General features: G+C 40.5%; 1 protein-coding gene across 2 annotated transcripts in view; it reads right to left on the reverse strand.

The window, feature by feature from the left end:
* COL4A2 (collagen type IV alpha 2 chain) overlaps positions 1 to 27788 on the reverse strand; it is a 145413-nt gene that overhangs the window by 26140 nt on the left and 91485 nt on the right. For both annotated transcript variants that reach the window (XM_086770520.1, XM_086770512.1), the window contains exons 5-27: positions 26006 to 26140; positions 25879 to 25923; positions 24087 to 24203; positions 23298 to 23369; positions 21742 to 21777; positions 21591 to 21653; positions 19229 to 19264; positions 18517 to 18558; positions 17934 to 18008; positions 16671 to 16715; positions 15430 to 15492; positions 14616 to 14660; positions 11338 to 11391; positions 11009 to 11075; positions 9549 to 9650; positions 8988 to 9143; positions 7812 to 7904; positions 7345 to 7511; positions 4703 to 4775; positions 4520 to 4626; positions 3145 to 3346; positions 2339 to 2398; positions 1505 to 1567 (exon numbers count right to left, since the gene is read on the reverse strand). In XM_086770520.1, coding sequence (XP_086626646.1) covers positions 1505 to 1567; positions 2339 to 2398; positions 3145 to 3346; positions 4520 to 4626; positions 4703 to 4775; positions 7345 to 7511; positions 7812 to 7904; positions 8988 to 9143; positions 9549 to 9650; positions 11009 to 11075; positions 11338 to 11391; positions 14616 to 14660; positions 15430 to 15492; positions 16671 to 16715; positions 17934 to 18008; positions 18517 to 18558; positions 19229 to 19264; positions 21591 to 21653; positions 21742 to 21777; positions 23298 to 23369; positions 24087 to 24203; positions 25879 to 25923; positions 26006 to 26140 — 1918 coding nt within the window. The remainder of the gene's footprint in view (positions 1 to 1504; positions 1568 to 2338; positions 2399 to 3144; positions 3347 to 4519; positions 4627 to 4702; positions 4776 to 7344; positions 7512 to 7811; positions 7905 to 8987; positions 9144 to 9548; positions 9651 to 11008; positions 11076 to 11337; positions 11392 to 14615; positions 14661 to 15429; positions 15493 to 16670; positions 16716 to 17933; positions 18009 to 18516; positions 18559 to 19228; positions 19265 to 21590; positions 21654 to 21741; positions 21778 to 23297; positions 23370 to 24086; positions 24204 to 25878; positions 25924 to 26005; positions 26141 to 27788) is intronic.

Genomic DNA, 27788 nt, shown 5'->3' on the forward strand with positions numbered 1-27788 from the left:
AATATCACTTGAATTTTGATTTTTTTTTCCCCTTTAGTTTTCTGAATTTTTCCATTATTTAACCATGATTTTTTTTTCGGTTTTAGCTGTTGCTTGTGAAGGGGAGAAGGAAATCTTTAAAGAGATCACAAGTACGGTGCACATAAACAGCCAATGCAGTGTGAATAGCATTTTCCCAGTGCCGTACAGGACTATTGTTCTCTCCCTTATATGAACAATAACTTATCAGAAAGCAATTAAAAGGAAAAATCCTAGGCTTTCAGATCTCAATGAAAAATTCTAATGTGCCTCTTACTCAAATAGCATCTTGGTCTTGTTTCCCATCTGTAATAACTGACTTTCATTCATTCTGTTCAGTATTGCACTAATTAAAAAGCCATGTTAGAGAAAGAAGGCGGCAGATGGAGAATGCAACCACTGCTCACCACATATTTCAGTAACTCATGCAATGTTAGCTGGTGTTAACATGGTGTACCAAACAGTAGCAAGAAAAAGGTTTTATTTCAGACCAAAAATAGAAACAGAAAACAACTTAAACTTTTATTCAACAATGATCACATCACGTAGGTCTTGTGACTACTGAATAACCAGGATGTAACTTAGGGTAAGCTGTGTACGTTGCCAGGAATTTCAAAGGAACACAAGGATATGAGGCTGTGGGACTATAAAGATGACTCCTTGCTTGATGTATTGGGTGTCATCAGCACCTAAGACAGAGAGACTGGATGGTCTATAGCAGAGCTCCATCCTGGCTGAAAAGAAGGTGGGAAATCTTGCGGACAAAACCACATCACTCTAAGCAGAAAATGAAAATAGTTTAAAGGAGATGTTGGTGCTACTGGAGAATGTAGGTAGGAATTATGCTCCAGGAAACTAGACTGACTCAGCTATGGCAACAAGAAGCTGTGAAAAGTTGCAAAATGTGTCCTGTTCCTCCCAGTTTTCCAGCTCCAGAACTCCCTCAGGTTGAAAGGTGGCTACGAACAGAGTTCCGCACTGGGCTCAGCAGGGTGCCTTTTCCAGGTTTTGGAGGAAAGGGATGCAAACCAAATCTTAAAATTAATATAATATACAAGCTCACAAAGACAGAGAAAGATTTGTTAAAGAGCTAACCATTGCAAACTGTTATCACCCTGCTTGCAGAGGACAAGATTTTCCTTCTGAGGTGTCCAGTCAGCTCTGAGAGACCCCGATATACTCTCTAACAATAAACTTGTAGAGTCTCTCAGTATACTTGCTTGCATGTGGAGAATAGCAAATGGACTATCCTTTCTGTCTCCTGTTTCATGGCTGACACTCATTAGCATATGCAGAATTAGATAGGAAGGTTGCAGCCACCTGGGCTGCATGCTGCTTAGAGCTCTCTGCTGGCTTCCAGTTAAGGCCATCCTCCACTGTCCTTTCTAAAACTCGCTGCCTGCTAAGGCTCAACTTTAATCAATCTGGCAAGATGTCCCTCAAAACACGGTGTATGTGGGAAATGAAAGTGAAGGCAAAATATTACCTGTGGCTCCTGGCAGTCCTGGTTTGCCTTGGGATCCCTTTGGTGGCCTCACACAGCCCGCTCCTGAAAACAAAGAGGGTTAGTCGCACCGAACGTGCTCGTATGCTGCCTCTCATCAGCTCTGTGCCTGCAGTTGAGACAACATCATTAAGGCAGGTGAAATTAACAGGCAAAACCCTAATTTTAAAAAAAGTTTTATTTTTCATCTAAAAATAATTAGTCATGGGTGGCGTTTTCAGGGGAGCACTCAAGCTGAGCTCCGCCCCAAGAGCTGCTCTTCTGCCTGTGTTACAGGGGCCATGGTGTATGGTGGGTGCTCCAGTTAGACCGGCATGAGAAGGGCAGTCCAATCTCATGGATGACTGTATTCTTCAGAAGAACAGAGATACTTTGTTTCCCCGTGGGCAATTTATACCCCTGAAGCAATCAAGTCAATTTTTGGTACAAACTGATGTTTTTTTTCTTTATATGTCAAATTGCACTGAACATCTTCACTCAAAATTCTTTTTAAAAAGTTGCTTAAATTCTCTTGGGCACCTAACTTCCTGGACTGTTCGTATAGATTGCATGGTAATCATTATTCTGACAAAATAAACACTCAGGAGCAATGAAATAAAGAATTTCTGAATTGCAGAGTTAAAACTGCAATAATCTTAGAATACGTTCAATTTAATTAAATTACTTTAGAGTTACATACAGTACATGCATGGCTATTTGTGAGCTGAAGTTCAAATAGTTTTCAATCAAGAGATCATCAGAAAGAAAGTATCAAGCCATAAGAGCAGCATAAGACTAAATATTAAAACACATTTGAGCCATTTGTATGTTCAGTACCTGACCATATTGGCTCGGTTCCATCTCCTCTAGAAAAGTCTTCAATGACTTGCCCACAGTCTATGAGCAAAGAATGAGAAAACACAGTTATGTAAAAGACAAAAACCATAAAATGCTCTCAATTCTAACCAAAATGTCTGTTACAACATCAGATAATGTATTCTCTTATGTATTATGCATACGTAAACACAACTATTTGCTGTAACATAATGGAGCTCTCTATCCATGTATTAAGTAGATCCAGGCCTGAAACCTAACCCTGTCAGAGTTAGGAGGCTACGTGTCCCATGCACTGTGTAGGGTTGGCAGGTGCCTGCTCTGGCTTGAATGTTCTGCCAGGCATCTCAAAGCTGAGCGATAAAATTCTGAGCTCTTGTAGCCCTGGCATTCTTATGCTGGAAGGGACTTGGAAAGCTACAGAGATACTATGACTAGCTGTGAAGGATGGATACATGATTTTCTCTGGTCAATTAAAATATTATGTTGGATTGGGAAGACCAGAGAAAACCACCTGTGAGTACTCCAGTGGCAGGACATTACTGCAGTGCCTCCAACTGCTTGAAACCTGAAAGATGTTACTTGCTGGCATTAACACATTCATTCATGCTACTTTAATACCTGACATGAAACTACTGGGACTTCTGAAGTATTTCCTTCTTTAAGATTTCTGGACAACTAATACAAGCACAACCCACACAACCTCTCCACCAAATGCTATCTTTTCAACAGTGTGCTGTACAGATGCTGCACACGATTTGGTAATGATCTCCCATGGCTTTGATGTGAGACAGAGTGATGTCTCTTACCTAGCTGGCCAGGCTCTCCTGGTAGACCGGGCAGACCTGGAGGTCCTGGGTTTCCATCTTGTCCGTGGTCACCTGGAGGACCCCGGTACCCTTTTGGACCAGGAAATCCTTCACCCGGTGGGCCTGCTTCGCCTGGAAAGCCCTTTGGGCCTAATTCGCCTGGATAACCAGGATCACCGGGGAAACCTCTGATACCATCACCCTGTGGGAAGTGAATGGAGGTGGTCACTCCTGACTTTGCTGAGAAACAAACAGAACTCAAACAGTTGAACTACTCTCATGAATAACATCTTCTAGGCAGTAGTTCCTCAGGCATTGCATCCCAGCTCTTTAAATCAACATTGCAAATAAAATATACTTCAAGTAATCGGACTTCAATTTAGATTCATGACACCAATGGCATGAGAGAAGTACTCTTACAGGAAGAATTCCCCTAAAAACGTTGGCCAATGAACAGCACCCGAGTAATATGGATCATTGCTGTGGACACGCTTACTGCCCTTCCTGAGAAGCTGCAAGTGGGTTTTGGGGAAATCACACACATCATTAAAAATGTTTTAGTGGGCATTTACTTTGGAGACCTTGAAAGAAGCTGACATAAAATTGCTCCCAAATAGGCAGATGTTTTCTTTCTCTGTTCCTGTAGTGGTATTTTGGCAATATTGATTGAATCAACATCTTATGAACATCACTAGAAAACATTTCCATCCCTAGAAGTAATAGAAAGTACCATCTTTACTGGTAGTAAAAAGCACTGTGGTCCAGATTAGATTATATGGCTCTGGCTCATCTTCAAATACGATATAAGAGCATCCTAGTGGTCCAAATCAGCATTTATGATATGCGAGATTAATTCCTCTTGCAACCCATTTAACTTTTTCTTTTGCTGACAGAATGAGCTTAGAAAACCAACTGAGACTACATATCTAACTTCTAGAAAGCTACAGTTATTTAGGTGAGGTGCCATCAAACATACGTATGATGACACAATCTACGTTTTGAGGATGTAAAATTGTAGTAAATTTTGCTTTTCTTTAACTCAGTTGTAACAAAGCTGTTGAAGGTCAGTCACTCAGAATCTCTCTTAGACAATCTAGAAGGAGTCACAAATAAACCACAATAAATCACAAACTAACTGCTAATAGCAAGCTGGCCTAAATGGCTTATACACTACTACTTAGTTGTTTGAATAAAATGGAAATAAAAGTGAAAGATTGTTCTAAAAACCCTAAGAGTAAAACTAATGTTTGATATATCAAGACCCAGCAAAGCCAGTCTAGTGAGAGAAGGACAGTCTGGTGACAATAACCCCTCAGAATTAAATGCATTAGTAACTGAGTGTGGTGGAAATGATTTAGCTGTATTTGCTACTTACTGGAAGGCCAGGCTGTCCTGGTAAACCATCTAATCCATCTCTGCCTGGGAAACCATCTTCACCTCTGATACCAGGCAGCCCAGGATCTCCTTGGATTCCTTTGGTGCCTAAAGAAAACACTTCATTGTGAGACTGATCTCTCATGAAAGGTATAAATACACGTGATATGAATTTTTACTCTACCTTTAGTAGTTATGTGTATAGAATCTCCCTTTTCTCCTTTTGGTCCAGGAAATCCAACTTGACCCGAAAACCCCTGGTGTTACACACATTGGAAAAAAAAAAAAGAAACAGAACCATTTAAGAAATAAGTATCAATATTTGTATTTCCACTGTCCTGCTTAAAAAAACCCAAAACAACAGTCTCCTCCTTAAATGTTACTGCTTCCCTGTTACTTTCTGTGAATGGTTTTCTCTTCAGTAATCCCATTGTTGTGCCTGAATCTTTATTACTATGCTCTAACTAGGACCAAGGTCTATGTGGCATGGTAGGGGAACTTCTGCATGAGGATGGCATTGGGAGAGCTGTGGCTTTCTATGGGCTAGAGTCTTGCAGACGACTGCAGCTGCAGAACTACATTGGAGAAAACATGGTAAATTACTCAGTGTTAGCCACTAAAGAAAATGCTGTAAGCAACTCTTCTGCACCATGGAAACGGAACTCAGGGTTATATTGACCTGCAATTCCTCCTGCCCACCACTACCAAAGAGGACAGACTCACAACTGGCAGTGCGTTGTGATTCACAACACAGCAGCGGGGCTGTAAAGTAGCACCTTCTTCTAGCAGAGACAAGACCTTGACCACAGAGTGATCAAGAGGCCAGCCCCAAACCACAGATCTGTGGGAAAGGTTTTGGTTAGCAAGGAGAGCTGGAGCTCCTTGGTCAGGTGCAGCATTTGGAGCTACAGCAGGTTGCTCAGGGCCTTGCCTAGTCAAGCTTTGAAAATCTCCAAGGAGGGAGATTTCCTCTCTTACAAAGGCAAACTGTGGTGAAGCTAAAGACCAGTCTCTGGCACACTGATCCCTTGGCATAATCCAGAATCCTTCTCCTGAAGCACCCATCTGAAAGTGGTATTACTTGCTTCTGGCCAAAAGCCTTTCAATCAAAGGATCAAATTCACAGTAGATGCCAAGGCCCAGAGGTTACAGACTCATTTACCATTGGCTATTTTATGCCAGTTAGCTTTACTTCTGAATAATTACATTGATACTCACTAAAATAGAAGCCACACGTTAGGTTTTCCCTAGCCTCCTCTTACTAAATTCCAGTACTTCATCATTCAGACACCGAATAAAATGGATGCACCTGATGCATTTATTTTTTAAAACACTCCTGTGCCATACATTATTTAAAAAGGTGTCTTTTGCATTGCTGCCTAAATGAGGAGATCAGATTGGAGTACAAAGATCCTGCTTTACTTGGGCCATATTTCCAAACTGAATTTTAATGATCACTGAAGTCACATCTATACACCAGAGCAAAGATGTTTCTTTTGGACATTGCTTTTTGCAGGCCAAAAGAAATCTCAATAACTTAATATAATGCTGAATTATTTCACTGACTACACAACTGCACAAATCTTCAGCAGTAATGCTGCATTAATAGTATGATGTTCATATTGCTATTTTTTTTGTTTTCAAGGTTTAGATGTTGTATATGAGGCAATTTAGCACACAGGTGTTTTCAGAATGCTTTACAGCTGTTTCTAATTTCTCTTTCTCCACAGGAAAAAAAATACCCTTTGCTTGGGATAAAATATTATTTTCATTAAATTGATATAGATCTGAACTAGATTATGTATATTTATTGTTCGTACATGTAAGCTGTTGAACGTCCTCAAAGAATTATGGAGTCTCTTCTGCCTGAGAATAAGGACCAAGAATATTTAAGCTAAATTGTTTTACTTTGAATTTGCTGCAGACCAAAAGCTGAGATAAAGTCAGGGCTTTGCTGCTATGTGACATTTTGTTATGCTATGCTATGTCTGTATATGTCTATACTACTGTCTGTTCTACAGTAACTTAAATTCTGTGATGAAAATATAGAAAGTCTTAATTTCAAAGGCAAAAAACCTTGTAGAACTTGCAAAATTTTAACCAAAGTTTCAATACTGAACTTTTTGAATATATTTCTGACAATTTTTTTCATGAGTTCTAGGCAGTAGAAGTTTCATAAAAGTACTTTAAATTTCGTGAAAAAAATACCTATTTTCTCTGCTTTTATTTGACAGACACAAACAAGTCAAAGTTTATTTTCTTTTAATTCTAAAATATTGCAAACTTAAGCTAGTTGTGAGTGAGTTTGCTTTTTTTTGATTTGCAGAAGAGCCTAAAGCACTAACTGAAAAAAATTTGTTTGCTCTGACAATTATAAGCAAAGGCCTTTTCTCAGGGTTATTGAATGGTGGTTTTTAGGAAGACTTAATGTATTGTAAACAAGAACCTTACATTTCATCAGTTTGACATATGCATCTTATTAGCTACAACCTTAAGTTACTACTGGAATTGTTACCCTTCTAGATGGTCAGATCATACTCAGTACTACAGCTGCTTGAAAGGGTTCTGCGGAAACAGCTTTGTTTAAATGCAAAGTTGACTTTGGATTATATGGAAATCGTTTGCTCTTTCCAAACATCCTATTTTCACCCCCATCCTAGCAATTTTTGGCTTTCAGTATTTTGTAGAGAGCAATGTGAAAACTATTGAAGAGGCACGGAAAGAAAGAAATCATAGTTTTCATAATTTTTCCACAGAAAAGAGCTTGCTTGGTTTTTTTTTTCTAGTCGGCATAAAACTTATGCAATAACAAAGTAAGTATCTCACTTTTACTCCAGAGTAGCCAGGAATACCATGTGGTCCTTGATCACCAGGTTCTCCTTTCCTCCCAGGCTGGCCAGGGGCTCCTGGAAAGCCAGGAGGGCCAGGGGGGCCAGTAGACCCTCTTCTGATTTCATCACCCAGAAGGCATGCACTGCAATCCCCTTCCTCGCCTAAGGAAAGGATTGGAAAGAGAAGAAAGAATGCTCTGTCACAACAAACAGATGCTCAGCTGTATCTATTTTATATATAGACTTGAGAACACTTGACTAGTTTCTCAATACTTGAGAAAAGTACTACTTTTTTTTTTTTCCTTCTTACGAGAAACTAACACAATGTTTCCTTGTTGTTTAGCCCCAGATCAAATTCATCGGTCCCCATGTCATAGTTCAGTAAACTCAGACTGAATACCATGGGAGCTTTACACAATGCGTAACAGCAGATCAGCTGTTGAGTTACCTGTTATAACCTACCTTTAGGTCCTTTTTGTCCTCTTGGCCCAGGGAAACCTTGCACGCCAAATCTACCTGGCGTCCCCTCCTGTCCTTTCAATCCAAAGAGCGAACCTAGAAGTTTAATTAAATAAAAATATAAATTAATCTACTGTAGATTTACTTCTTTTCTCATTCCTACCTATTGCTTTGAGTTGCACTGCATCTGCTCTTCTCTGTTTCCCCAGATGTCACTTACTGTCTAACTCAGCCTGTTGTTATCTACCCCCTGCCCTCTTCCTCTCTCCCTGTTCTCAGAACTTCCCACAGCCTTTCTGAGTAACTTCCATCTGCTCTGGCAGATGATCCTTGCCATTTTTTTTCTCTCTCTCACCCCGAATTCCTTTGCTCCTCTCTCTCTCAGCGGGAACCTATCTTGCAGGACCACAGACTGCTTGCTCTGCACATCCTTTTCTCCACTCCTGCTCTTGCACCGCAGTGTGGTGCTTTTCACAGAGGCACAGCACAATCTCTGTCAGAAGTGGCCTCCAGAGGCCACCCGGTCCAATTCTGTGCTCAAAGCAGGGCCAGCCTCAAAGTTACAGCAAGTCGCTCAAGGCCTTCTCCAGCTGACTACTGAATATCTCCAAAGATGGAGAGTCTACAACCTCTCTAGGCAACCTGTTTCAGTGTCTGACCACCCTTATGGTGAAAAAGGCTTTCCTAATATCTAAGCAGAGCTTCCCCTGCTAAGCAGAGCTGTTGCAGCTCCTGACCATTGCTTCTCACCCTGCTGCTGCGCTCCTTAGTGAAGCACCTGGTTCTATTTTCCCTATGACCTCCTGAGAGGTAGGGGAAGACAGCAGTCAGATTCCCTGTAGTTTCCTCTTCTCCAGGATAAGGAAGAAATCCAGCTCTCTCAGATATGCCTTGACACTCATATCTCACCCCGAGACGAAAACACACAATGTTTCCAATGTTGCCAGGAATGTCTAAAAACCATGCAAAGCTTTCCTTCATTGATGAGCATACAACGTGTCTCCCCTGTATGTCCTCCCTGCCATACATTTAATTTAATTTAATTTAATATAATTTAATTTAATTTCATTTCATTTCATTTCTCTCCATCTACTTTCTCACTTTGTCTTGCCCACAGATATCTTTAAAATAAGCAAAGATATTCCTGTGAGTTCTCATCATCGCTCTTCATGCACTTACCAGGGGATCCAGCAGGACCAGGTAGACCACGGAGTCCTGGTGTGCCGTGCTTACCCGGAAACCCAGGTGGGCCCATCTGATAAGCAGGAGATCCTAATTCACCTTTTTCACCTTTTGGTCCCACTTCTCCAGGTAAGCCTGGCTTATCCCCATCCGCTGAAACAGTACCAGAGAAGAAGTTTAGTACAATTTCTTAACGATGCTTCTCAAAGAGCTGTAATGCAGCAGAAGGGAAAGTTCATGCAACTGTATCTAGCATGCAAGGAAAAAATGGAGACACATAGCACAGAGCAGAAATGGTAACTACACTTTTCACTTGAGCAAATCAACAGCAGTTACTGACACAAGGCTCTGTCATCATCTCTACTTCAGTTTTTTTGCCAGAGCCCCGCTGAGGCTGAAGGAAAATGCTCCTCTCAATCTTTGCCCCTGTAGTTAGTTATCTACCCCCTGCACTGCATATTCCACGGTCGACACATATATTTCCCCCATCCTGACTCTGTATCAGCTAAAAGTTGCTATAAAGTTAAGCTGTTGGAACATGTGTTGCTGGGATATTACCATCAGAGAATCCAGGCAGACCAGGCAGTCCACGATCTCCCTCCTCTCCTGGGTCTCCCTGTAGTCCAGAAGCACCTGGAAAGCCTGGATCACCTCTTGCACCTGAAAGACATCCCCGGTTCCACAAAACACATGTTAGTCTGATGCTGTTTGTAGCCCATAAATACCAACTTGTGATACACTGCAGACTGCTCAGTTCTTAAAAAGTAAAAATTAGGAACTTCAAGTGCTTCAGAATATTAGAATTTACAATTGTTTCTTAAAGGTAGCTTTAGAAACGCAAAAACCTGCTACCTCATGCTGCCTCAGTCTGAGTAAAGAAATATATCGGAGAGATTTCTGTAAAGCCCAGATACCTTGGGAGCTGAGCATGGCCTGTGACAGGAATGGTGTGGAGCCACCAAGCCCAGGGAGAAGAAGAATATCTCTCAGCTCTTACTAATATGCTTCTAGAGCTACATTGCTCCTGGGAAGCACAGAAGACCAGCTCTTTGAGGAGAGCCCCTCCTTTTCCTACAAGAAGTTGTCATTATAACAGACGTATGATACACTCCCTGGGTACCAAGAGCATCTGCCTGGGCCCAGCTATTGCCTGCAGAAAGTATTGTGCTTTTGTCAAAGGCCAGGGATACAAGAGGTCATATGGTGTGCCCGGTCCTCTGCCTGCTTCTTCCTCTCTCTACACAGGAGAGGAAGCTTAAAAGCCTGGCAGGTTAGTCAAGGTGATTTGTACAATGTTGTCCCCTTTCTCTGGGAGGAAGGGAACCATTCATTGTTAGGCTGTCAACAAGACTGGTAAACTCAATGGTATGAGGATACAGGCTGGGGCAATGGCATGCAATCATCCTTGCTGTTTGCTGGCACCTTCCCTGGAACAGTTTTGGCCTCGGCAAACTGATACCCCCTTCTACGTATTTCTAGTCCGGCCAGCCAGAGCCACCACAGCTCTGCTGGACAGCAGACAGTGGGGCTACAAGCCGAGTGAAAAAATCACAAAGGAAATTTGTCAAATCAAAAAAGGAAAAAAATCCTCTACTAATCCTCAAGGCTTTAAAAATGTTTCCTTTTTTTTCTTTCTAAATATTAGATTATAAGAATTGTCTATGTCATGCTGCCATTGCTGCACTTCATTCAGAGTCTCTGAAACAGGATGCAAAAGACCATTCTTCCTTTCACTGGACAACAAAGTCACACACTTCTTTGCTTGTTTCTTCTCTATGGACACAGGAATGTTTGGATGCCTTTTGTATGGCAATCCAGCCTCAGCAGGAGAGACAAAGAAGCCACCTGCCTGCAAGACGGTGATTAGGGCACTCTCTCGGAAGGCAGTTATACCTTCTGGAACAGTTTAGCAAGCCACAGTTTTTTAAGGAGTTGAATTCTCAGAATTTCATGCTTTGATCTGTGTGGAAGGAAGTAAAATGCAGCTAAGATAAGCAGTCTAAGCAAAGAAGACGTACCTTTCCTTGGGATGCGGGAAGGAAAATAGGAAACTGGTCCTGGAAGACCTATCTCGCCTGCCTCTCCCTGTTAATAGGAGTTAAGTATCAGATCGAAGCACATTATTCTAGATAATTTCTTTCAAAATGTAAAGATATGCCCATGAAACATAAATAAACAAACTTTCAAAAGCACTGGTGTGTCTTCTAAGAAATCTCAGAGATTTCAAGTTAACAAACCACATAACTCGTTCTACAATGATGCCAAACACGATTGTTCTGACATGACAGAAAAGCAGGCAAAATGACATTTGGTCTATTGTTTCTAGTAAACGAAAGTAAAGCAGTACCTTGCTTCCCCTAGGACCATAGCCACCCGGTGGACCATCAAATCCTGGAAAACCCTATAATACATAAAAAAAAATGATTGAGTTTTCCTTTATCATAGAGAGAATAAAATTATTTAGTCTGCAGCAGCTGGCTTCCCCTGATGTTGGTGTGAAAACTATGAAACAGAGCTGAGCAGTTTGTCTCCCTGGGGTGTAGTAATTTGGGTAATACCATTAAGTCCCCTCCTGTTTTGGTGTACCGTCTCTTGGACCAAGTCTAATGCCTGTCAAAGGCCAGAGGGACTTGCTGTGGTGCAGGCTCTGTTGCCCCTGGCAGTGGTGCAGATGGAAGAAGCACCTACAATCCCACTGTCCCATGGAGGCTGCAGGATGGAAGAGGAGAAAGAGGATCTCATCCATGCCAGTTGACCCTGGGATGCATAACCCAGGCACCCAGAATACAACAACCTCCTGTAAGAAGACTAAATGAGTCTAAATCATTACAAGGGGACATATTTTGCCATCCAGAGGGACCTTGACAGGCTGGAGAGGTGGGCCTGTGAGAACCTCACAAAGTTCAACAAGGCCAAGTGCAAGGTTGTGCACATGGGTCAGGGCAATCCCAAGCACAAATACAGGCTGGGCAGAGAACAGATTAAGAGCAGCCCTGAGGAGAAGGACTTGGGAGTGCTCGTAGATGAGAAGGTCAACATGAGCCAATAATGTGCACTTGCAGCCCAGAAAGCCAACTGCATCCTGGGCTGCATCAAAAGAAGCGTGACCAGCAGGCTGAGGAAGGTGATTCTCCCCCTCTACTCTGCTCTTGTGAGACCCCATCTGGAGTACTGCCTCTAGCTCTGGAGCTCCCAACATAAGAAGAATGTGGACCTGCTGGAGGGAGTCCAGAGGAGTGCCACAAAGATGATCAGAGGGCTGGAGCACCTCTCCTATGAGGACAGGCTGAGAGAGTTGGGGTTGTTCAGCCTGGAGAAGAGGAGGCTCCAGGGAGACCTTGTTGTGGCCTTTCAGTACCTAAAGGTGGCTTATAGGGAAGATGGGGAGAGACTGTTCAGTAGGCCCTGTTGTGACAGGATGAGGGATAATGGTTTTAAAATAGAGGGAGGTAGATTCAGATTAGATATTAGGAAAAAAATTTTTACAATGAGGGTGGTGGAACACTGGAACAAGTTGCTCAGAGAGGTGGTGGATGTCCCATCCCTGGAAACATTCAAGGCCAGGTTGGATGGGGCTCTGAGCAACGTGATCTAGTTGGAGAAGTCCCTGCTCCTTGCATGGGGGTTGGACTAGATGGGCTTTAAAGGTCCTTTCCAACCCAAACTATTCTATGATTCTATGATTTTCACTGGAATGCAAACAGTGAGCAGTGAAATAGCACTGAAGTGCCCACATCCTTTCTGCTGTTTTCCAGGTAGCTGAAGCCTGTTTGGCCAAAGAAAGGTTCCCTGGCTGAATGAGGAGATCTCAGGATCAGCCCTGAAGATGCCTTCATGCACCTCTCCCACTTGCAGTCATGTCGCATCCCAAAGAAAATTTTCCAGCCCTACTCCAAAAGATGTTATTAATATTTAAGGTTCTGCCACTTCATTCTTTTACAAGGTCTGAAATGCAAAGCATGTGGATTAAAACACAAGTGGTAAAACATGGTACATCCTATCACATGAGAGCACATTTCAGCTGCTGGGGGTGCACAGAGTGAAGTGCAGATTTCAGTGATGCTGATACAGAAGAGACGATCTCTTCTGTGTGCTTTATTCAGCTCTTTGACAACTTTTGTTTTCTATAGAAAATGTTCATGTGTACTCTGGAAAAAGATTGGTGTTAAAAAGGTGGACTTTTAGCAGAAAAAAAAGTGGCCAGGTCCTCAACAGATATCAATTAATACAGTTTCACAGAAGCCAGGAGATTTGTATAATTCACACTAGTTAGATTATTAGCCAGCTTTTTAAAAATTCAGCATCTCCTGAGTTCCATAGTGAGTACAACTCCTACACAGAACCTGAATGTTAATAACGAGCTCTGTGAAGTCACTTATGCAGTTTCGAAGCACTACAAATACCACAGCTCTCAGCAAGATGCCACAAACCGGACCGCACGCTTCAGAGACCTTTCCATAGTGGCAAATGCACAAAGAAAAGGAGCCTCTTGAGTATCAACTGTAAAATCTCTTTACACTAGGTGGAGCTGGTGGTCTAAAAGTGAAGCCAGTAGCTTCCTAATTAACTGCTACTTCATCTATGTGCAGGCAAGACTTAACCATCCTTCTTTCTTTCTTAAGAATCAAATCTCTCAAATATCAACAAAAAGGAGGTCATTGAACAGCACATCGAGTAGGCTGTCCCCTCTCATACACACACCTTATAGAATGATACTCCATCCAAACCAATGTACCTTCTGCTAAAATTGTTGCCATGATTCACCCTCCATATGGGGAAGCCACTGACCATTTCTAACTGGAGCATGAACCTACATTTAAGTCAATCATTGGGCTTTAACGAGTTTTGCATCAGTCTCTCCATATCCATATTACCGATAGCATATTCTCTTCCACACCACCAGGTTTTGTGATCGGACCGAATAGCCGTACAAACTTTATTTTTCATATTTAATATACTTTCATGTCCCACATGTTTCACGTTACTACTGTTATGCCTTGGTGGCAGGACAGATCCTTAAACAACTAAGGATGGAGAAACATGGAAAAGTAAGTCGTGCACCCCACAGCTATCTGAGTACTTCATGGAAGTACTGAAGAAGTACTGCTGACTGAAGAAGCTTTTTTTCTGAGCATAAACAGAAAGTATGAGCTCTTCTCTGTCCGACAGAATGGTATTTTAAATATTTGGGTGTGTTTCCATGGGGACAGAAATTTAACTGGTATATTTATCAGTTTCCTTCTTCTTTTCTGATATTCAAGATAACCATATATCTCAACCACATCTGCAGAAAGCTATTAAAAAAAGTAAGTTTCTGCATGTACGAAGAAAATTATAGAAATCATGGTTGCAGTAATGGGAACAATGAAAATGACACCTCCTCATAGTACTCTTAAAAGATGCTAATGTTTTAAGCAAAACAGACTTTAATTATAGGGCTATTTTTTTTTTTCTCACTGATGAGAAAACTAACTGACCCCAAATTACAATGATGGATGAATACAGATGATATTTGTTGGACTACAGCTGGTGTAATTACAGGCAGAGTTTGTCCTCTACAGTTTACTTTTCAGACAGATTGTCTACATCTGTGTCAGAAATAACAGTCTTGTATGAAATACTCACTCTTTCTCCACTGAGTCCTGGAAAACCATTGATGCCAGGCAGTCCCTATGAAGGCACAATAAAATTAGGAAAATAAAGTGACATCCTAACATCCTGATGGTTAAGAACCATTATTATTTCTTAGATAAAATAAATCTGACAGCTTGAAACTCTGGCACTAGCAGTGAGAGTTCAGATACTTTTCCAATGAGATTCATATATGGTGCAAACAGAACAGGTCTGAAATCTAATCTGGTATTTGCTTTTTATCTTTTAATCAATACCACAAAGATTTTAAAAATGGCTGAGATTTTTTTTTTAAAATGTATGCTGAGCACTGTTTTCACTCTGTTTAAGCACTTTAGAAACACTGCTCCCAAAAAAAGCATCCATAGATACTACAAAGTAGTAGTATTTAAACTAGCTTTTTTCTTGAGGTCACAAGTAACTAGAGTCAAACTCATGTTTGCTAACCATGGTCTGAAGAGGGTTAAGATGGGAACAGTGAAATACAGTCTGTGCTAAGGACCAGGAGACTCGCTGTGGTTAGTGAGCACAGCTTTAGGGAAGAGATGCACAAGGCTTCCCAATGATGGTACAGGCATACCTGTGAGTCCCATGGGGCCCTCCTTCCACTGCGATTTCAAAATGGCCTTTCTGCTTTCCTGTATCAGGCAGTTCAGAGCTGGCCACAACTCAGTGGATGAAGTTCTTCAGTGAGGTGAAGAACTATCATTTCTGTAGTTTGTTAATCTATGTTTTGTTCCTGAAAGCAAACTCTCAGCTGGGATTGCACATTCAGATGTGTGAATTTTACCTTTAACAAGTGACTCACCCTTTGTCCCGGGTAGCCCATTATCCCTTCTTCACCTTTTTCAGGAGCATAGAGAAGCACACCCTAGGAAACATTGCAAGTCAGTTCAACATATTTCTTCATTACGTGCAAAAAAAATTGTGACATTGTTTTATGGAAGCTAAACATCATTGTAACATATGGAGGATCTAATAATAGCTGCATGTGAAAGAACTGTTGTCCTTAAAATTAAGTGTAACATGCTTGCATCACTACAATAGCAGGAACAGGCCATTAGCAAGAGGACAGGGTTTCCCTCCTACCATCTCCTCCTCCTTTATTTCTTCTGCGGCTGCAACTCTGAAGAAGAGCCAAAGCAATTGTTCAGCTATACAACCAATTAAGCAACTCAGCTTATGCCCAAACTGTAGCTTCAGAGAGCTACTTGGCAAACACAGGCATGTTGCTCTCCATCCTATTATCAAAAAAAAAAAGGGAGAAACACACAGCCTCTTTTGCTACATCAGCAAACCTACAATAGTCCTAATGTAGTTAACAAAATTCTACATGTGTAAAATCTGACCAACAGCTGAAGAACTGGCTAGCAACTGCACACAGAGGGCATCAGGGCTCACACTGCGACCTTCTCCTGTACCCTTGTGGAGAAGCTGACCAGACCATCTGAGAAAATAAAGCTCTGCAAAACGCTCAGTGGGGCATCTCTAATTGGTAAACATTGTATTTTAAACCACTCTGGGAAGTAAAAAGGAACCACTCAGTGGCAAAGCTATTTAGAGAGTCTAGAGGTCTCCTGCGAGTTAACTAAACCACAGTCAGTCAAGCCAGGTTGACAGTTCTAAATGATACAGCAACACATGGGATTACTGTCCACTTACTCAACAGACTTAATGATCAATGAGACCAAAAGTCTGTATGTGCTGGAGAGGAGACTGAAAAGTATTGAGAAAATTTCCATACACACTTATTTAATGAAATGTAGTAGAATTTTTAAATGTAGATCAGCAGATCAGCAGCAGTAAAGAGATTTATTAAAAGTGAAAGTTAAAATTAAAAAATGTGTGAGGGAAAATCTCCTTTCATTAAACCAGTAAGACAAAGACTGATTGCACTGTAGAGTTATTACATGTCATGTTTAGTTTTTCTAAAGCATCAGAACTGGTGTCTCTGCTTATGTTGCCCCATATCACATAATTTCAATGAAGAATGCACCAGTATTAACTCCAATATTATTAATTGTCTTTGTTCTTCTCCACTTGACTTACTGGAATTCCAGCTTCCCCTTTTTGTCCAGGTTCTCCTCTTTCACCCTATCAATAAAGAAAAAGTTCAGATACATTAGGCATTCTCATTTACATTTCAATAACCTTTCCACAAGACAAAGTGACAAATGTTTATCAAGAGAAAAATCACCACTCTTGTGATGTTCTGTATTCATACACTCGTCATATGGAACACATGTTTTCACAACAAGATTTTAAAGTTGCTTTTTAAAAAAATATTTGATTGTTTTTCTGAAAAGGTTTCTAGGAATGTGAACAACTCAGGTTGTTCCCAGGCTTGTTCATGAGATGTCTGGGTGGTGAGTGCCTGAGTAATGCCTATAAATAAATGCCCATTCTCCCATTTTTACCTACTGATTATCTATGAATTGTCTGATCAAAAGTAAGACTTCCTGTTAGGATGAGAGGAATCACAGCCTAAAGTCTACTCACTATCTTGACAGTATCTCCATTGAATATAAAGGCTCTCCAGATAAGTAGCTCATATGCAGACATCTCTGCTTAGTCATGGAAATCCCAACATGTATGTTACTGCAGACTGCAGACTGTCAAAGACATTTTTAGATCTTCCAGTATCATACCAATTTACTTGTCTTACTGCAGAAATTGCCTGAGCCATATGAACTTTCTAACTTCTAATCTGGGATGAAAAACTACTGGTCTGAAGGTTGGTGTCTGATACAGAATATATGTGTACAGGGTATGACCACCTCTGCTCCCAGTAAGAAGCAATAGATGAGAAAAAACTGCATCTTGCCATTGAGGATTTCTCCAATATGTGTGAACAATCATTATTTGCAAGTATACAAATATCTGCACCATATAGATAAGTTATATAAAAACATAAAAAAATTCAGATAGCTTCCCTAAAGATATGCTGCTTTTACAGGAAGAAAATTTCACTCACTATTATGAAAAATAAGATACCGAATGATTTCTCAGCAGCTATTTCTGCTTGTAAAATGAGAAGATGTGAGTGATGGCCAGTAGTTGCATACTTACACAAGAAGAACAAGTTTGCCTAAGGCACCTCCAGTCTGTGAGAAGTGCTTTATGAATTATTTTAGCCACCATAGTTTCAATAAACACTTCATGATCCAAGCTATGGGAAAGCAGCAGATTTCTCTTTTGATATATGAAAGTCTTACAAGTACTATATGCAAAAGCACATTTGTACAGTATTTTGATTTTGGCATTGAAGAGCTCTTAGTTCCTTGTGTATTTTGGCAAAACTCCTGTACTTACCTTGTGTTTGTCAGAGGGGACACCCATCAGCTCTCTTGTAGGAAGCCCAGGTGGACCTGGAGGACCTGGGGGGCCCTGCAGGAAAAGCATAAGGGTGCATTTACTAACAGCTACAATACCTTGTCAAACTGTTGATCAGCACAGGGTCTAAGGAACTGTACAAAAGGAGCAACACAGATTCGCCCCTGCTAGGAATGTGGTTCTAAGCCTCTGAATAAATTGATGTCAAGATAAATTTATTTTGTGCTGGGTTTAACATATAACACTGTATGTTTCCAGAATGACGATAAAAGTTCTCGCTTTATATAAAATAGGTTGGCTCTATAAATTTCAAGCTTTACCTCTGATTTGTGTTGGTGTAAATCAGGATACAGTTACACCCAGACACGTAGAACTTAGTTCAGCTATGACATTTCTTACGGAGATTATCATTACTTTCAAAGCTCTACTTGTTTGCTTTTCTCTTATAATTCTGTAATACAGTTGCAAAGCAAGAGAGTATTTAAAATAGATTCATTTATAAATAGCAAATAACATCAACCTGTCCTTTAGTAGTGATATTAATTAATTAGTTTTCCTTTACCTGTTCACCTTTTTCTCCATAGAAGCCAAGGCCTCTGTTGCCCTGCAAAAAACAATAGGTCAAGATTTACTGAGTGTACATCTCAGTTTTCTGATGTAAAATTAAAATTTAAACATGCTTAAAGGCGTTTTCAGGCTTACAAGTCTGTAGGACACCACTGAAGAACTGCAATCAAATAATAGTCTAGGTTTACCTCAAAGTATTTTTATAGATTTAAAAGTATTTTTATAGACCTAAACATTCAGAAAGACAACTCTAATTAAAATCTCATGCTACCAGTGCTTCTTACAACAGACTTTGAGTCATTCACTGAGTAATGTCATGAAAAGATCAAGCATTTCTTTTGCAAGTTTTTTAACAGCATTGAATGTTAAATAAAAATACCTAAGTAGACTGGAACAATGAACTCATATATTTTTTTCCACTGAGATATAATTGAATATTGTAAAGACTGCAAGGATTCTCTGTTCATGGGTAGCTACTGTGACTACAGAAGCAAATTAAATCTGGCTCTAGAACTGGTTTAATCTTTTCAGAGTAGACGATCCCAGTGTAAGATTAACTTCTTGTGGTATGCAGCCAACACAGAAGGTCTTGTGCTACACAGCCTTTGGTGTAGCTTGTGGTTCTTTATTTTACTGCCTTCAAGTAAGTCTTGGATAAACCTCAGTGACACAAAATCAACTTAGACAACTCCGACACAAAGACTTACTTGTGGTCCTGGTGGTCCTGGAGGTCCTGGCGGTCCCTGGGGAAACACAATAGGGGAGAGCAAGTTACTTGTTGCTTTCTAATCAATGTATGCAGAAGGTCAGTTACTTTATGTCTGAAATATAAGTAAGTATATATTCAGAAGGCAGTGTATTCCTCAGCATTCAGTGAGCTACCCTCACTATATTAGCTATATTTACTGTTCTGAAAAATACTCTTCTAAGCATATAATAATCTTTCCTAACAGAATAACAGTCTCCCAGCTTAGACCTAATGAAATCCCATTTTTATTTGAAGTAATAAGAACTTGTGCTTTTGGATCCTGACTTAGTAACATTTTAAGCTCATACCTAAATTTAAGCATGTCTTTAAGTGCTTCACTGGACTGGTGTCTTGGTACTGCATCGGACTGTAAAGGGAGTTGAACTACCACATGCATCTCAGATTGCCTATTTGGTACTGTACAGAATGAAATCAAAGGAACTTGGTGGGAAATGAAACTATAACAGGAGCAAACACTGTCAGAGTCTTACAAGAAGAGCAGTAGGAAAGCCATCAGTTGGAGAGACAACCTGCCTTGCCTCAGTCAGCTCTGGCAGTTAACAGGCTCCAAAGGGCTCTACACATTAAAAACTCTGTCAAATGCAGGAAAGGTGGGGTGAATAAGAAGCAGGAGCTGTTCAGAGAGGAAGATGGTGAATAAGAGGCATAGAAACGAGAGCAAGGTGCAGATCGAACCTAATGAGACTCGGAGGAGTTGTAACTGGGTTATGCAAAATCAAGCCCAACTTGCAAGGAAAATACAAAAACATTCAGGTAAGTCCTGAACTTGCTGTGCATCTCTGCCTTGCTATGTATCTTTGTGTGCTAAAAAAAAAAATCAATTTCTTCTGAAAAAAATTACTTTTGAGTCAGTTTTGGTTGGTCAAATAGTCTGTGAGCTGTTGCCTAGTCTGCTGGGCAGATGCACTGCGCAAGGGCATCCTGCTGCCTGGAGGCCCTGCAGGGACTTAAGGGAGCCACAGTTGCCTTCGTGTGGGATCTAGGACTTAAGGAAGAAGAATGATGTAAGCTCAAACCTGGGAAATGCTCCCAGATCCCTCTCACAGATGAGTCACTGCTTTAGAAATGGTAAATATAGCTGGGTATATTCTGTTAAGAGCCAGAGATGGTGAGGATCCATCTGCTCTGGAAGAGTGTTCAAAAGAGATGTTGCCAAGATGGCAACTGGAGGGATGTAGTCATGGGGCTCCGAAAATGTATGGTTCATAGCACTCCTAAAATCCATGACAGTGCACTGGGAATATGAGTCATTGCCGGCTAGGCTTCTGTATGAAGCTAATGAACTTTGTGGGTTCACTCTTGAGAAAGAGTAAGTAAAGGACTGAGGAGTTTTCCCTTCAGGAGGGCCAAAGGAAAAGGACCAGGTGCAGTTTACTCCAGATGATAAAAAAGGCCACTGCAGAAAATTAACTTTGGAAAGGCTTAGCGTGCTGTGGATTTAGTCCTAGAATTATTTGGTTTTGTGTGTGTGTGGAGGTGGGGGGTGCCCCTGCAAATCTTTGTGGAGGCTGTGAGTAAGAAGCCCTGAATTTATTATTTTCCCCTTCACAAGTCAGTGATGTAGAGTAGATCTGAAGTCAATTTTCACAAAATAAACAATTAAAAAAAACAAACAAAAAGGCAAATGTTATAAAGTCGTCTTACAGGAAGATAAAGCAAGACTAAAGAAAATGAAATATATTGAATTTTAACATCTACTTCTCACCCACGAAACTACTAACTATGGTAGTAAGAAATATAGAAAATTGTATCCGGAGAGAACACAATCTTCCCAAAGAACTATTTAGCAACAGTTGTCAATGTCAATGGTGTAGATGTTGATTTTGGAAAAAATGACTGAAAAATAGTCTAAAAATAAAACTGTATTCTAAATACTAATGAAGAATGTTATCTACTCAATCTCCTATGGAAAGCTAATACACATATCCTTTACGAGCAGAAAAGACAATACATTTAGGATTTGATATATTTGTTAACTCAGTGTAGGGGGATGTAGACTGGACAGCATTGAATGATCTTTACAAAAAAGACTTTTTCAAGGAGGTTAAAGAAATGCAGTATGTATCTGTCAAACAATACACAGTGAAAAAAAAGTATGCCTCCTTTTGCAATACTCATCCTTGTAGAATCAGTGTCTTACAGTGCTTTTTAAAAGGTTTTGCCTCCAAGGACACTTGCTATTTCTAAACTGTTTTTTTTTTCTATCCATTTGCTAGGTTATATTCCAACACAATGGAATTTGCTGAGATGATTCTTCTGTTAGGTTAATTTCCCACAGAACATATTTTAAACATACTTACTGGTCTTCCTCGCTCTCCTCTTGGACCAACAGGTCCTTGAATACCCAGCGTACCTGGAGGTCCCTTTAAATAAAAAATCCACAACCATCAATTAATATTTTGATATCACTTACTACTATCACTATATCACATTTGCTGTAATGCTACTTACAGGAAAACCACTGAACCCTGGATCCCCAGGTTCCCCCTAAAAAATCAAAGAAGTAAAAAAATGCAATAAATACTACGTACAAAATTGAATAAAATCTTTTTCTCACTTATTATTTTTTTTTCTCATTCCAAAACCTAACCATAGCATACAGTGCTATACAAACCCTTACATACGGATGCATTCAATACAGGTGTTAAGATAACCAAATGGGGGCGACACAGATTTTGTACCTTCTACACATAGTAGAGTTGCATGCAATACAGGAGGAGAGTTGGGAAGTTAAAGACCCAAACTACAAGGCTGAAATGTACAACAGAACACATTCAATTCTTTTTTGAAAAATCTCATCTAACCAGTGGCTTAATTAGAGCTATAACCTTAGGTGAAACATACAAGCTCATTTTTCATGAGTAGCATGGGAATTACCGAATCATTTTAATTCTCTTCTGAGTCACTAAAAGCATTTGGAACATACTGTTTTCAGTGACCACATATTTTAACTGCAGTACATGTTGAAATGTTTTTGGAAATCGTATCAAAAAATGTTCTAGCACAAAGACCTTCCATTACCCATAAATAATGTGGTATTGAGTCCAGACACCTTTAATTATTTTGAATAGCACCCTAACCATCTAGTTAATTTGAGTTTAGTTAACAGAATAATTTGTGGAACCAAGTATTTTCTGAAATGAATACAGTTGTCAGTATCCATCCTTGGCCCAGACATACTTAAGCAATTCTTAATCATTACTTAATCATTCCTAATTACTAACAAGTGCAGATTTAAAGAGTTTCTGAAAGGAAAAGAAGATTCCATGAAATAACACAGGCAACTTATAAATATGTCAACAGAAAAACCTATTTTGGCACCCATCACTGGCACAAAGTATACATAAACAATGTCAGCAGGTCCCTCCCGTGCTGAGTACAGCTCAGATGTAGCTTTGTACAGAAATTTGTCACAATTTATACTCTAACAACATATGTAACCCTGTATCTTCATCTGATAGCTTCAAATTATACAAGGCTATATATATATATGAAAAAGCTACAAGCGATTGCAAAACAAATTTTAAGAACTAGATACAGTAAAAGCTCCCATAAGATACTTGGAGTTTGCTAAATAATATATTGAAGCATATTTTATCCCAAGCCAATCAAACTCCTGCATGAAAATGATACAGAAAGGGTGTTACTATTAAATAGAATCGTTCAATGGACAAAACTATGGCAAAAGAAGGATTTTGCCATCCATGATACAAAGGTAGTCATTGAACAAAGAGGGTAACACTTGAACTACAACATCTCCAGCACCTCTGCAATCCACCTGTAGGCTGGAATTCCTTGCAAATAACTGAGTGGAGATTTTTTTTCCCCTGGATACCAGATAGGCTTTGCTGCAACCAGAGAAAGCAGAAGGTGCCTTGCAAAGCCTATACAGAATCGAAGTGGGCCTCTTGGGACGTGTCCCTCGCTGTGTAAGAAAAATTAACTCTCCATCATCTGCTTGTAAAACAGTACAGAGCATGAATAACTCAGAGGAGCTACAGACGTACCCTGTAGCGGCTTGCGATGTCCGGTGGCAGTATATAGGGCTCCCCCTTCTGCCCCTTTGGCCCTTGGACTCCCTGGAAGTGACCAAAAAAATAATAGAAGTAAGCTTCATATCATATATGCTAACACATAAACAGCTAAGAGTAATGAAAAATATTTGTTGGAGTTTTCATGAGTAAACACATACCGCTGTTTAGAGACAGAGACTATGCCTAGCTCTGGAAATTCATGGTTTAAAAACAAAGTGTAAACCCTCACAGTAGATAAAAGAGTTAATTTCTGAGTCCATGGGAAGAACTCTCCATTACCATGGGAGTGGTATTATGGGGGTTGCACCTCCTAGCTAGAGTGGCAGCTGCCACTCCCCAGGGCTGACATGTGCCCTGGTAAATCCAGGAGCCCCAGTGCTCACCTCAGCATGCCCCTACGTATCGTGTCATGGAAAGCCAATACTTTGACCATGGGGCAGGGAAGGAAAAGGTTACTTTCATTGGAAATTGTGAGTTTAATATTCTTTTATCACTGTTGGAAAAAGCTGTACAGGTTTTCCTGAAGTAATCTCCCTGCAAGACGTGTATGACAGCTATAGCTCTGGGCAGACCTCCCAGCCCCGGCTGCAATTCAGTAACTGAGCATAGCACAGTGTGTCCGTGGTAAGTCCGCACGGATGCTCTGCTGGGCTGAAAGGGAGCTCCATTAAGAGATGTCCCACTGACTTCCAACACAGGTGAATGAAACTCACTTCAGCAATGACCTTAGCTTCAGGTACTCACTCACTGCCAGCTACTTACAATGGTACCAGGGAAACCAGAGATTCCGGGAATTCCTGAGTCACCAGGGTCACCTACTGTCCCGTTACAGCCGTCATGACCTGGTTTCCCCCTTGATCCTGGCTGCCCTGGATGACCCTGTTGAGGAAAAAGAAAGTGTTTATCTATCCATCTGTTTCTAGTTTTCCTTTTCCTGTAGTCACAAAGTATTTAGACATTCTCACATTAAGCCCAAGGCTTGGATCCATGGGAAACTCTGATTTTCAAAGACAGAAACAGACAGTGCCTTTTTTTAATATAGCTGCAGCTTGAACCAGATGCCCCAGACAGCATGAAAAAATGAGTAGTGAAGGACCTTTCAGAAAGGGTAAGAAAGCAGGCTCTGTTAGGCAGAGAACTAAGCCAGATGAGGCTGCTGTGCAGGGAGACATCGAGAACCGGGATTGTTAAGCATTTCAGTGCTTCACACTGGAAGAGTGGGAAGAAAGGTTCCTCGCTGGCTTTGAACAGTTTCCAAGCTGGGAAAAAAGTCAGAAATGCTTTTGGAGCTTGGGTGCATGTCGTGACGAGGCTGCAAGTTTCCCTATCTATCTGACTTCCAACGGTCAGTGTTATGTCTCAGCCTGAGAAAGCTGGTTGGAGAGCATAACTGTGTGGGAAGGGCAGGGGAGCTTGAGGATGGGACGCAATGAGCGTGCAGATTCAAGTACTGTCTGAAGGTATTTATCCCTCACAATGCAATGTGCAGAGGTCGGGAAGGAAGGGCTAAAAAAAAAAACCTTGCTCAGGTAGATAAGTGGTCCAGCTATCTCAACATCTCGAGCTTCACAGGGGAGCAATTTATTCTCCTTCCCAGGACATTAAAGTGCTTGGAAACAACTCAGTATGATGTGGTGAGATGAACAACGATCCTTGGCTTTAGGAGTGTCTGTAGGAATGGGAAAGAGGGTCTTCAGCTTTGCCTTTAAGAGTGAAAAAGAGGGAGAGGAGGAAGACTGTGAGAGAGAAAGCCCTGAAACTCGACAGGGAGCTCTTCTGGAAACAAAAAAGGGTGAAAGAGTGGATGTGGATGCGTGGGCTGCAGAGCGAGGCCCCGGTGTCAGGGAGCACTACAAAGGAAACCCAAGCCTGGGAACTCTGTCCAGGGATTCCAGTGACTCAGATTTCTTTGTTATTTTATGACACAAGATGTAAAGAAGTGTAAGCTGGGAAAATACTGTGCTGTGAACTTTACCCGGTTTTCCTTTTTGAATGTTTCAGTTTCATGGACCTGGTCAATTTGTTCAAAGTTTGACACTCTTTAGTGTTCAGTAAGTTTTTTAAGACTAACTCAAGCATGCCATATGAGCTACAAAGCAAATAACAATGGTTAGTATTCTTAAAATCACTGGTCTTTCTATGTGCTTTGCAACTCTGAAATAATTAAGGAATGACCCACTAGTGTCCTTAGCTCACAAGCCTAAGAGATGTGAAGTACTTATCTCACAGCTCTTTCCTACAAAAGAACATACTTAGCTGGGTAATCTCCAGGGACACAGGAAATTTCCATCCTTTCTAGTCCCCTTTTACAAGTGGATTTCTCCACAGGACAAGGCAAATGGACTTTAATTATCCGAGGGAATGAGAAGGAGCACAGATTCTGCTCGCTTCTTGTGTATCTGCAGTTCCATTCACTTCAACAAACGCCCTTAGCTTAAAAGTGTGTATGTGCAGAAGTTAGCCTTGAGATTTTAATTAAAGTACAAAGGCTGCAAACTAGCCTGCAATATTTGGAGTTGGTGATTTCTTAAAGATGAGGTAACTGGCTACTTACAGGAATGCCATCCGCCCCGGGGAACCCAGTGACTCCTCTTTGCCCCTAGAGTGAAACAGCACAATTAAAATTATGTTCTGCCCAGTATTTTGCTCATTAGCTGAAACAGCTGATATTCAAAAGTTACCACTTCTCCTTTGGGTCCACTTATTCCTGGATATCCTCTTTCACCTTTGTGACCTTTGGGACCCTGCACTCCTGGGATCCCCATCAATCCTGGTGGTCCAGTGAACCCCTGTGATCCAAGAAGTCCTGGCTGGCCCTGATAAAAATAACAAAAAAAGCATTTATTTAGGAACAACTGTGATGCACAAACCTGGATTAGTTTTCACTGCTGCAATGGAGTTAATCTTTTGAAGAGAAAATAAATGCAGAATCTCCTTCTGTTCCAGGAGGCCATACTCTTTGATGAATGTCATCTGGAAACACCACGCAGAGAAACTCCAGCAACAGTGTCCACACTGTGCGTGACAATATCAATGCAAGGAAATTAACAGTCATATCAATATTCACTACTTGAATATTCACTGTTATTCTATGAAATAAAGTGTTTTCTTTGGAATAAGGCTTCTCCAGAGTGATTCTCACTGACCTACAGCATAATGAATTACTCTCCAAGCAAGAAAAATACGCTGAACTGTGAAATCTTCTTAGTGGACGGATTTCTTACAAACAGAACCTGGTATTTAATGGCAGGATTTTCTGCCTCTTTAGGGATGATATTTCTATTTAGCAGCAGAGCTTGAAAATTATTAGATGTGCATGTGTCCACACAGGTTGAAGACTTGCTTGCAGGGCTCCTTTGTCGTTCTCCCTTCCAGGGCTGGTTCAGCTCTTCAGGCCACTTCAAACATTGTTTAAAAATAATCCCCTGTTGACTCTCAACATCACAAGGCTTAATGGGGAAAAAAAAAAATCATTTTGAAATGACACAATGGTGGTTTAAGTAACCGGTTGTGACAGTATGTCTGAGATGTGTGAACCAAAGTATCTGAAAATTGTTCCAGATGTAGTGTCACCAAAGGCACATATGTTTTGCACGCTCTACAGTGCGCAGTGCACTAACGACACTAATAGTACACTGCCACAACCTCTGCTGGAGAAATATGCTTAAGTGGTGCAAAGCACCATTTACCAAGATGTTCTAATTAAGCCAATTCCAATGAAAGCATTTTAAAAATGCATTTAGATTTTTCACAGACCAGTCTGCAATGGCATCATAGCTCACAAAGCAAGAATCACAGCAAAACATGAACAAATGGATATATAGTTACACAAATCATCTGATAAAAAAATAACATCTTGTTTTAGTATAAAATACACTCTCCTCCATGCCTGAAAAGAAAGAGCTAGAAGATTAATGCAATCCCTGTCCGAGAAGGATAATAGTTCAACTTCATTTAATGCCATTGAGGTGCGAGGAGTGAAGGAGGGCAGTGTGAGGACTTGAAGAAATTAACCTGAAGATATCCTAATTTCTTTGTATTCGGAAAGCTGTAGTAAGGATACTGAACAATGCCTTATTGATTTTAGGCAAACTTTATTTTATTCTCATATTGAAGGACAGGACAATTTGTGACACACTTTCAAAACTACATTGTCAACCATCTATCTATAATTAACATTTATCTATGCTACAGTTGTCTTAATATCGCAAACCCAAAACAAACACTATGACGAAACACAGCTTACTTCTACTTTTAAAAACAAGTCAACTTTTCATGCTTCTTTCATGGAAAATGTCTGTCAAAACAGTTGGAGTAGATTTTTATATTTTAAATCCTATTGTGTTATATTAAATGAGTCCATACTGAGAAGATGACATAGCTGAACAAATTAAAAAATTCAGTGCAATTTTTTTTTTCTTGGAAAAAGACTAGGAAGTCATTCTTCATACTGGCTAGAATTGC

This window comes from Chlamydotis macqueenii, chromosome 1, assembly GCF_036417535.1.
Source record: "Chlamydotis macqueenii isolate bChlMac1 chromosome 1, bChlMac1.mat, whole genome shotgun sequence".
Taxonomy (NCBI): domain Eukaryota; kingdom Metazoa; phylum Chordata; class Aves; order Otidiformes; family Otididae; genus Chlamydotis; species Chlamydotis macqueenii.